This window comes from Polyodon spathula, chromosome 19 (genome assembly GCF_017654505.1).
Source record: "Polyodon spathula isolate WHYD16114869_AA chromosome 19, ASM1765450v1, whole genome shotgun sequence".
In the NCBI taxonomy this organism is placed as follows: domain Eukaryota; kingdom Metazoa; phylum Chordata; class Actinopteri; order Acipenseriformes; family Polyodontidae; genus Polyodon; species Polyodon spathula.
The window spans coordinates 27,762,244-27,773,885 of NC_054552.1; the positions used below are offsets into that span (position 1 = coordinate 27,762,244).

At 36.2% G+C, this 11,642-nt stretch overlaps 1 protein-coding gene across 1 annotated transcript in view; it reads right to left on the reverse strand.

The window, feature by feature from the left end:
- LOC121294538 (WD repeat-containing protein 72-like) overlaps positions 1 to 11,434 on the reverse strand; it is a 63,121-nt gene extending 51,687 nt beyond the window's left edge. The window contains exons 1-11 of the mRNA XM_041218327.1: positions 11,362 to 11,434; positions 7,875 to 8,040; positions 6,154 to 6,260; positions 5,321 to 5,399; positions 4,674 to 4,848; positions 4,305 to 4,381; positions 3,511 to 3,630; positions 2,188 to 2,333; positions 1,663 to 1,756; positions 1,396 to 1,537; positions 798 to 1,031 (exon numbers count right to left, since the gene is read on the reverse strand). Coding sequence (XP_041074261.1) covers positions 798 to 1,031; positions 1,396 to 1,537; positions 1,663 to 1,756; positions 2,188 to 2,333; positions 3,511 to 3,630; positions 4,305 to 4,381; positions 4,674 to 4,848; positions 5,321 to 5,399; positions 6,154 to 6,260; positions 7,875 to 8,027 — 1,327 coding nt within the window. The 5' untranslated portion in view covers positions 8,028 to 8,040; positions 11,362 to 11,434. The remainder of the gene's footprint in view (positions 1 to 797; positions 1,032 to 1,395; positions 1,538 to 1,662; positions 1,757 to 2,187; positions 2,334 to 3,510; positions 3,631 to 4,304; positions 4,382 to 4,673; positions 4,849 to 5,320; positions 5,400 to 6,153; positions 6,261 to 7,874; positions 8,041 to 11,361) is intronic.
- Between the last annotated feature and the right edge of the window lie 208 nt (positions 11,435 to 11,642).

Here is an 11,642-nt window from a genome sequence, read left to right on the forward strand (position 1 = left end):
TATGTGCTCATCTTCTGGTGATTTTTCAGCATAAACATAATTTGAAATTGCTTTTCTCAATTTTCCTAGTATCTCTCAAAACGTACTGACATTTTATTTTTATTTCATATGAAACAAATGTTGATTAGGATTAATTATTGGCATAGGATGTAGTATAAAAAAATAAAAGAAAAATGTAAAAGAAAACACTAGACAGTATGTCAGTTCTATGTCTACAATATTAAAATACTGGAACATGTCACTACTAGGTTATTTAAGCTGTTATTTTAACAATAAAACCACAAGAACATGGACTGCATTGCATAAAACATTGAATGCAGTATGTGCCTGTTTAAAAAAAATCTATGTAACACTGCATGGCATTTTATGGTTTCGGGAATCAAAGCTAAATAGATTTCATTGGAATCATTGGAAAAATGGCAGAGCAGATGGACACCATGAGCTTTCCTGAACCCCCCTATTGCTTTCCCAATGTACCGTTCCTTTTAACCCTGCCACAGGGATTTAGGATCCCCTCTTCTGGAAGTATAATTCAGTTCATAATCCAGGTTGATGGAGTCTGTAAACTCTGCAAAATGAATGCCACTAAACAGTGTTATGATATGCATTTAACACTAGATCAGGACTGCATTAACTCATTTCTCTTGATAAGACAGCCATCCTGTATCTAATTAACTTTTTCCACTTCAGACTGCAGCAGAGCCAATTCTAAAAAGTCCTCTCTAAGATTTCATGGGGCTGCCACAGAGAGTGCTTGAGGTGATGAAATGGCATGGGGATCAAAGCACAACAATCACCTCTTACTTGAGAGCGGTCCTCAAGCAGCTTTGCTCTGGCTGCATGTAAAGCTGCCATTACTATTATTTTCCCATCTTCGCATCCACACACCAGTTGATCGTTGTTGGGGATATAAACACTGACAGTGACCGCTAGGAACTCATCCCCAGGACAGCTGAGAGGGCCGACGATCTCTTCAGACACGTGTTCTTTAAAAGACTCAGCCAGACTGCAAGTTACAGCTACTTGAATTTCTAAAACACAGAGAAATAAACAGAATTAAATGAAATGACCAATCAAGCATTAATAGAACTGCAAAATAGGGCAATTCAATGTATAACAGGTAGAAGATTTGCTTTATGTCATTGCTGTGCTCTCTAAACCACACAATATAAAAATGAACCAGTAGTACTTTAACACAAACAGTAGCCCAATGTGGACTGCAAGTTAATAACACTGGTTTAGCTGCACAAATACTATTCTTTGAGATTACAATAGGACAACACATTTGTAACATAATAGTAACCCTTTACCTGTGTTTACCACAAAATAGTATAGTAACAGTATATATATATATATATATATATATATATATATATATATATATATAAAACATACCTTTTGGGGATCCATCAGAATTTACAATAGGAACATCAGGGATGTGCCATAAGGTTATTCTTCCAGATTCATCACCACAGAATAGAATCTTATAGAAAGGTTCCTTTCTTTCGCTTATAAAGCCCAGTATAGGATGAGAAATCTAAAATATATAAACTAATTTGTAATGAAAGGTATACGACATTATCTAGAAAGCATACACTTTGAATACAGAACCTGCCAAAGTGGACATGCAAGTTCTGTGTTTCAATCCGCTTGTTAACATACCTTACGATCTGACATGCAGCACAGCATACGTGGTGAAAGCGTCTCGCTGGCTGAACTTTCACAGGGGGGACAGATAACATGTTTTAAAAGACCCCTGTATAAGCAGAACAACATTAGTCCATCACAACCTGTATTAACAGAGTCATTAACTTTGAATCATTTAATGAAAAAGCTCCTATATTTACATAAAGCCATGGTTAGCATGTTACAGGATTATGCTCAGGCTGACACTTTTTTACTCTTTATGCTAATAACTTGGAATTGGTAGAATGTAATTTCTAATGGCCGGTTATTTAAAAGAAACAGTCCCAGCTGCCAGGTTCTGCATGGATAATCTTATTTCTCCATCTCCCGCTGCTCCACACAAAGGCCTAGTGCTACCGAACTCGGGGCAAATCTTCAAGCGCCAAAGTGGTTTTGTTCAGCCTTTTGATCATGTGTGACATGGTGTGATTTCCTTTAATAAACCTCCCAAAGTTCATCTTCTACCTGCACTTTTCCAGGGTTTCCCCCATCTGAGCCCACCTGTCAGACAGCTGGTAGATGTAGCTGTGTCCGTCCTCTGTCCAGACTAGGAGTCTGTTAGCAGGCAGAAGGTCCCCCCCAGTAAAGCCCTGTCCAGTTTTACTCAATACCATGCACATCAAGGAGAAATCACAATAGTCGTACACCTAAAAAAAAATAAAAAATGATAATAACTATTGTTGCAAAACATTTAATTGCAATGCTAGATTGTTTCATACTGGTATTAAAATGCAGATTTTAAAATGTTTCAAATAAAGAACTCTGCGTGTTAAGTTAAGGGCTCCTGCATGCAGCTTAGTTCTTTATTGCTAGTTTATGTAAAGTAAGTTTGTTTTGCACTTGGTTTCACAAAAATGGTGCAAACACAGCACAGCGGTAAATGCTTTCTGAATATCGCCCATAATGTAGTGCATATATGTTTTAATTTTTAAAATAAAAAATAAGAGTAGTAGAATTATTGCCAGAAAGAACCTTTTTTCAGCGCAAATCATCAACATTCATATTTTACATTGGATGCTGAAAAATATTGCATTTACTCTACTTTTTTTCATCGTATTCGGAACAGGGGACAGGTTTCAGTGTTATAAGTGCACTGTTATAATACCTTCTTCCAATGTATTTCTTTAATTTTGTCAACAACTTTGTTAATGGATGTTAGCTATTAATTTTTAGGACCATCTAACCATAAATATGCACTTGCTACAATTACTACACAAGATATTTGGTGCTGCTGATGCAGTGCATTTTATAACTGATAACATATTTAAGTAATATATCATCTTGCGTCTTATAAGAGATACAATTAGAGCTTTTTTTTGTTCTGTAATTGTTTCCTGCAAAGATTCTGCTACATTATATTTTCTAAATTATTCATGTTAAATAGCTGCCACCTATAATTCATTTCACGCAAGTATCAGCTCATTAAGCTACTGATCTGTATATTTAGTGATAAACTTTGGTGCTATTTCAAAGCTGGCGCTATGCTGTAGCCATTTAAAAACCATTATAAAGTGAACACAAAAGCACACTTCACCCGAATTTGCTGGCTTATATTTGAGGATATGTCCTGTTTTCAAGGCAGCAGTCTCATGTTAACTTGAGTGCCTGTAAACTCCAATTTTTAACTGGTTGATCCCATAATAACAAAGGGAACAGCGTTCACAATGGGAAGAGGAACCGTGACACGTAATCTTTCTTTGTTGGTTGAAAAAAAGCAGAGAGAAAAGACTAACTGATCGTTGATGAAAGTCTGTGGCTAGGCAGTTCAGCAGTTTAAAAAACACATGTACCATTATCTTCTAATACTACTCATTATTCCAGTACCTTCCAAGAGTCTGAACATACTACCAACAGCAATCGTTCTGTGTACTTGCAAAAGCGAATGGTTTGACACATCAAGCACTGGAGACTCTTGGATTCTGTTTCAAAGATAAGCTGCTTTTCCTAAAAGAAATATGAAAGACAAAAATGCTATGCGATTTATATGCGGTTATGCAATACACTACAACTGAAAGAGAGTTTTTTTTTTCCACCACTTATGAGGCAGGTATACAGTACAGCTATGGCCAAAAAGTTTGCATCACGTGGAATTTTAGGATTAAGACACATAATTTAAAAAAAAACAACTACATGAACATAATTTAGATATTTTATTTAACATTTAACATGCTAAAAGTCTATAAGCCATAATAGTAGTAGAGCAGTTCATGTTAGATTTTGAAATGTCACATTTTTCAATTTTTTGTCAGTTTTTCATTAAATATATGGAAAACTACAAAGCGGTATGTGATTCGATATGTTAACGTAACATTATTCAACAGGTTCCATTTGACTTGATGAAGTAAAATGTGTTAATTCTATAGAGTGATGCTAAACATTTGGCCATAGCTGCACAGTTCATTAACATGTAGTTGTATTTATAAACATTTCTAGTAACAGTAATGTCCGCTGCTCGCAAGATATCCTTTTAAAATTCAATATTGCATACCTTTGTTCTCTAACACAGACAGCAGATCAATATTATGAATATAAGTTGATGTAAAGTACAGTAAGTTGAGAAAAGTAAGAATGAATGAAGCCCTTTTCTCTGCATTTCTTATGCTTATATGCATACTAACCTGCACACTCTTTACTGATGAGGATAAGTTCCAGACTTTCAAAACTCCAGTAACTGATACAACCACTAAGGAGTCCTCTACAAAAAGAAAACAATCACAGTTAAGATGAAAAATCTTCCTCTAAACAGAACAACTAACACACTTACTATTGCTTCCTAAAAACAGACTCATTTAATTTGGTGTTCAGATTTTCATTTAAATGACTTTCTGTTTTTCCAGGCTCGTTACTGATATAAAAGACGATTTATTGCATGTTGCTGACTCATTTGTTTTGTGTGTTTTTTCTGACATGTCCAGTAGTGACAGCTGAAATATAATACAGCACATTAACAGTTAGTTATGTGTCTTAACTTCCAAACTGTTCGATACCTTGGATCCGAGGTGAGTGGACAATACACATTGAGCTGATCCAGTCAGGAGACTCAGAAGAGATAAATGTATGAAGAACTTCCAGCACCCGAGCATCAATGACCAAAACATCCTGGTACTCTCCACTGCACAGGAGCCATCCATCTTCCTCCATGCGGAATGAAGAGTAGTAATACTGGGCAGAGAAGGAGAGGCATGTTCTGAATGGCCTTCCAATTCTAGAACACTCACTAGAGCTTTACATTTAGACACATGACGAAGGTCTGAATAATTTATTTTTTCTGCTGAAATCTGGTATGACACCTGTGGTGATTTATAGGCTGTCTTAGTGATGGAATACTGTAACCTAATTTCTGTACATGTACAGTACACAATATACTTTTTGCAATCCTTGTTAGTGTATTTTGGTTAATATGATTAGCATAGTATTCTTGAAATAACCACAAACAAATGTTTCAGCATTCTTTAGTGGAATAAAGAAACAAAATCTCTCACAAAAATAATATTTCTTAATATGTTTTTCGCGAGTCACTTCTTTAATGTATAGCTGATCTCAATTGCAATACATATATAAACGATATCTTTACTGCAGCATGAAAGTTGGCCAATTTGCAGCATTTCTCAGAAATAATTCCTGAGACACTTACACAGATAGAGGTGTGAGTAAAGGTCATCTTTGTGTTCTCCACACACTGCCCACTGCTGACATTCCAAAGGCTCATTTCCCTGCAAACATACCCCAATATTATTCTCAGTCATTTTCATTACATTGGCTGAAATAATCTTGTGCCGCCACATTTTCTCTGTGTTGCTGCAACTTTCCACTTATATGGCTTATTGTTACAGATGGGCAAGAAAATGCTGTAGCCATTAAACGGAGGGGTGCCATGTCTGTTTCTAGCAGGGGCAAGTAATTACACCCTGCTGCCTAGCAGCAAACCTCAGTTTAAGGCATGGTTGTTACCCACCATTTTGCCTACAACAAATTGTAAGGATACTGCTATTATGGCTTGTCAATGTGTCACCCTAACTATCATTTGCTGGGAGTGACATGCTATTGAAAATGGTTCATTTCATCCCAAGTAAACTACACAGTTCTGAAAGGCTAATGTATCTTCTGTGCATCTTCTCCTGTCAGTCTTTTGAATCGATCCGCTGCTTGGTGACTGGGAATAATAGATACTGCCACCTTGTGGATTACTGAGTCATAGAGTTGGAATGCAATTGCTCCAAATTGAATATTCTTATATTTGTATAGTTGGAATGTTACAACTCCCTTCTCTAAAAGCTTGAGTAATTTTGCAGTTGACCACACTTTACTGTGCTTTAGCAGGGAAAGCCATATTCTGCCATACTTCACAGTGATGTTATTTACATGTACCATGTTTCAGTATAATGCAGACCTTGTTTAAATCCGTATGTGCAAGCCTAAGTTTACACAATATATAATCCACTTCCTAATAAGACTTTTTCAACTTACCCATTGCTGGCAGCACTGACCACATATGGCTTCTTCTCAAAGTCTCTTGCTTTTGCCACACAAGTAATAGAGGCAGTGTGACCAAAGAGAAGGGCTCTTGGTGAGATCTAGTGAAACACACAAGTGTATTTTACACTCAGTTACTGATGATTTTGAGGTCTCAAAGTCAATAGGGTAAGCACATAGAAAGACAATCCTTTCCCCTTTCTTCTTTGACTTTTATTCACCTAGCATCAACAATTAAAAAGATTCAAGTGTTGCAGTTTTGCGTAGTTCTGCAGTGTCCACTACTGTGTACATTGTGTGTATTAGGAGGTAATGCTTGCAAGACTAAACCCTGGTCTGCAAGCCAAGACTGGTTGATTTATTTTCCAACTATTAATATTTTTTAACTGAAATAAAATGTGTACTTTTCATAGCAAGGTAAATGTCATCAACCAGAGATTCAACTTTTACATGTTAGCTTTATAGTGGTAGTGGTTCAGGTTCACTATTTGTTAACGATGCATGTCAGCTGTCTGGTTGTCAGGTGCCAGTTCCCATGGAGGGGGAAGCTCTATCAGGGGCCTCACACCCTCTCACCCAGGGAGACCATGGCAGGGTGTGACTCTTAATGCAGCCGTAAGAAGACACAGACAAATTGAATTTTCTTTTGCATTTGTTTATTTTTTGTAATGGCCTTGATATTTGTGTTGTTTTAGTATTGCTATATTAATAAGTGATATGAGCAATTAAAAAGGGGGAGGGGTTTGGATGTAACTTTGTGTGACCCCAAAGTACAACAGAGCCACAATCTGGTCAGAAAAACCTCACAAAAACATAGACTATTCAAATGATCATTGGGAAGAGACCAGAGATAATTTAACACAACCAAAAATATGTTGTCTAGTGTCCAAAAACGGTATTATAGTTGATAATCAAGAGACTGTGCCATACCAGTGAAACGACATATACTGTTGTGGAAGAATTTGTATTCGGTGTACTGGTTGTAACAGAATGGAGAAAAGTAACCACCTTTATATACCCTTGTACTACCTTCTCTGGAGACTAGTGAAGATGGGAAATTCTTGTATACAAATGTTGCAACCTCATCGTGGTTATTTTTAAATTCAGAACAACACAGGTCAAATATCTTGTGTGGCATGCTACTGCATTACTGAAAAGATGTTACAACTGGCAGCTGTTTTGTTAGATTCATAGAACCACAGAAAACAAATCATTAAAAACATGTATTAATTATTATTACAATTCATATCAAAACCATTTAATCGATTACCAATTTAGCTACTAAATAAAAACTGTAGAATCTTGATAAATTCTCTACTTTTAATTTGGCAATAATGAACATGGAACATATACTGATTGACTAAAAAACCCATGCAATAAATATGAAATGAATTAAAGGTACTCTGGTTTATTTTTTACCTAAAACTAACGTGTTGGGGCAACCTGACAACTTCTCAAACAACAAACAAACAAAAAGAAATACAAACGGTAATAGCAATGCACACTGTGCATCTATTACACCAAAATACAGTAAACTGCACCTGCAACTGGACTGCATTAGTGAACACAGACTATGTAGAACTATCCAGTGCTCTTTTGTTTATAGGATAAACATTTGTTTGATGTTGCTGTTTATTTTGGTGTGCTTCATCAACACAAACATGAAACCTTATTTAAGATATAATAATAAAAAAAATACATTAAAATAATCTAACCTTTAAATCGCTGGAAAGACTCCACAGACAAAGCTGTCCCTCCTGGCTTCCAGTTACAATGGTCTGTTGATCATCTGTGATCATTATCTCTGTGATAGAGTGAGATGGTGCCCTTCTGCCCCACGCTGCCAGAGACTGCACTGAGCTCTCCATATCTATCCACAACCTAAAAAAATGGGCATATTAGGGATATTATAGACACTATTAGATGTATATTAATATTACAAATAGACTACAGCAATACTAGATTATAAAACATGTTACTACAGCATTATATAAAGCTTTACTGTAGTTACTTTACAGGACATAAGGTTTTCCACTGTTAATACGTCAAGTTGCACAGTTATGACCTTGCTTAAGCATTAGCAGAAAGGTGCTTTGACTGATTGACCTGATATGAGTGGCTTCAGCCACTTCCGACTGTTGGCAATGGAAATATTTCCTTCATTCTGCATAAAATCCAAATTAATCTCAACCTCATTTTGTTTTGGGCAGTGTTTCTAGATACAAAGAAAGCTGTCCGAAAGAGCACGCCAATTAGGTTTAAGATGCTCATTACTTATAGTTCTCTGAATAAAATTCACAGAACATCACCCTGAATATTTAAACTAATGCAGCACCATTCGTGCAGGAACAGCCTTTGAAAAGGGGGCTCGGAAACGGATGTTTCTTAACCATCATTTCACTTCTGTAATTCCCACAACAACAATAAACAGGCCATCATTTTAAACAGCCTTTTTAATCTGTCATTCTGAATAGTGTCAAATTATGCTGTCTAAAGTGCTTAAATCCATTTCCATCTAGCTTCCCTTTTAGAATGAGAAAACACTCTAACACTCTTACTCTGCAGACGTGATAATTTATATAGATAGGAGATTCCTGCCAAAACTCCTGCCTCGTTAATCTTATTCTTTTATAAAGATGCGTTATAGAAGCAAACTGTATTGAAGACAGGGCTCTGTTTTGCATTTTTCTGGTCTTTCATTGTGTAGACGCCGGGGGTGGAGAAATACCTTTTTTTTCCAGCAGGGATCGAGGCCAAAGAAACAATTGTGACCCACTGGTCCATTGAGCATAAAATACACATATTCTTGGACAGTGTTTTTTTTTTTTTTCAAATGGTTACCACTCACTCTTGTATGTGCAACACTATAGAAAATATTGTAGTGTGTAACAATGCATAAGGCCACCACTGCATATAGCACTGAGGATCTCCCTAATTTAGAAACAACTATTTCAACCAGTCCCTTTGGTCACTGTAGTAGAGACGCCATTCATGGGGATGATTGCCAGCATGGGTATGATCAAGTTTCAAAGCTTAGGAAAGAAATCCTTTCTTTATATATATATATATATATATATATATATATATATATATATATATATATATATATATATATATATATATGTATGTATGTATTATGCACCAGGCTAGAATTCTAACTAAAGATGTAAATGCTGTACAGCGCTTATAGCCAAAAGCTGCATCAATTCAGTTTCCCCACACCAGGGCAGTAAAGCACCATTGTTCTGAATACAGCAAGATTAAAGGGGAGTGCATCAACAGTTCTCATGATCAATGACTGTTAATGTTACTGCTAATCTTAACAATTGAGAAACAGAGACTTGTGCTATATAAACGTAAGCTTGTAGTGCCACATTCTAGGAGCACTTGATGGGTACATCAGTCTTTATTTTAACACTAGACAAATCTGAAATGAAAACTAATTTTCTTGATAGTACTGAAGCAAATGTCAAAAGATAATAAATAAGATATCAACCAGTCTTATATAAATGGGTAAAACACATGGTCATTTAGATAGTAGGACATTTGTTCCTCCTTGAGTTCCTCCTTGAGTATGTATAGAGATCCTTTTGACACTTCTAAACATGCTCCACCTTAAGCCTGCATGTCACTTTCATTAGCAGAATGTCACAGAAACTGTCTGAAGTGGCCCCCTGAATTCTGATGAGACCAGGGTCTCTTTTGATGAAAACATATTTTTATTGATTGCACTAGAACAAAATCACCCCTAAAATGAAACCCTGACACACACACAAAAAAAAAATAATAAAAAACCCTGTCCCTGGGAGAACATGGCAGATGAAGATTAGCATTGAGAAATTGAATTTCAGCTGCAACCCCCACCCCCCATGTAATCAGTAGCTGGGAGGTGGTCTTGCCCTTATTGTGCCCCCCTCTGTGATTATGGTAAATTACTGCACAAAATGAAGGACATGTTTGTTGTTTACTGTTTCTAGCAGCAGTGTGACCCAATAGGTGGCTCTTGAAACATGTTCTGATGCCTCTATTATCAGCCATCATGCTGTGGCTGGCTGGGAGCATTTTTGAAATGTTACAAATGTGTACCTGCTGGAAGCACCAATTTGACACTTTTATTGATTCAACTTTTTGTGGGTTACTGCTTCACTTAAAAAAGATTGCTGAGAACACTAAAATATATATATATATATATATCACTTTACTTTTTGAATTGCTGCTGAATGTGTAATAAAAAGTGGAAGAATTGCAATGCTTTATATAAAATACTTTCCAACTATTCCAGTCTATCAATTGAGCTAAGCCTTTAAATGTTTTTTGGAGGACTGACACGTCTGCAGCACACAATTTTGTGTGAATGGGCTATCCCTCTCATGGCTGATCGATGTGTTATTCGAACACTGGGATGTGTGATGTGTTGTTGTATCTATAAAGCTTAACCACTACAGTCACAGCAGGTGTTATTTATTTTTCCAAACCTTATATCTAACAAATTAAAAAAACACCGTAACATATGAAATTAATTTCTGTATAGCCTACTGAATACTGAAAGCTATCAAACAGACATGAAACCTAATCAAAGAAATGCTATTTAGGTAACATGAACCTTACTGCAGAAGTATTATTACAACAGATCGACTTTAAATTGATCTTTCTGATCCCGCATAAAATAATACAGCATTTTCTGATGACAAAGCTTTTAAAATGTAAGTTATTAATGCACAGTTCAAATTGCAGGTAATTACAAGGAAATGACTGTATAAGCACTATCAGTGACACATTTACTAAACTAAACTGTGCGCCAAAATACTGGGAGCACATTACACAGCACGCTTACAACTATGAAACTTTTTGTTCCTGTATAATAATAATGTCACCTATTTACTATATACTTTCTTAAATAACTGGTTATTGGAAGTTAGACTAGATTGAGTTATTATTATAAGCGTTGCACTCCTGAGTTTATTTGATCTAACCGATTGCGTGAAAGTCAACAGAACTGAATAGTTTCGACATCAATGTCGCCCTTTGGAGAATATACATTCCTAGCCCATTGTAGGTGATTGACCTTGGCTAAGGTTGCACCCCAACAGTACTTAAAAAGCAAACATACCTGTACATTTAAAAACTACTATTAATTAAATTGTAACTAATTCAACTACAGATGACCTTAACAAGAAAATATTCAAGAAAATATTAACTTACCTGTGCAGCTCTAGAAAGAAGTTAAAATGGCTGTGTAGAGTTTTAAACCAAACAAATTGCGCACGAAACTTATTTTGTGAAGGACCTAAAGCTAGGTGAAACTGGACGTGCACCTAAAACTATAACCATGCTGTTCTTCCTCCATCTATAAACCAGCTAATTCCAAATAACACCACCTCTCTACCACCACAAACCGCCACTGTTGCGGTTGTGGCAGCCCTGGCATCGTTACTTGCTGCTTTGTAAACATGACTGAGGCAGGAGGCATGTCATGGATGTAG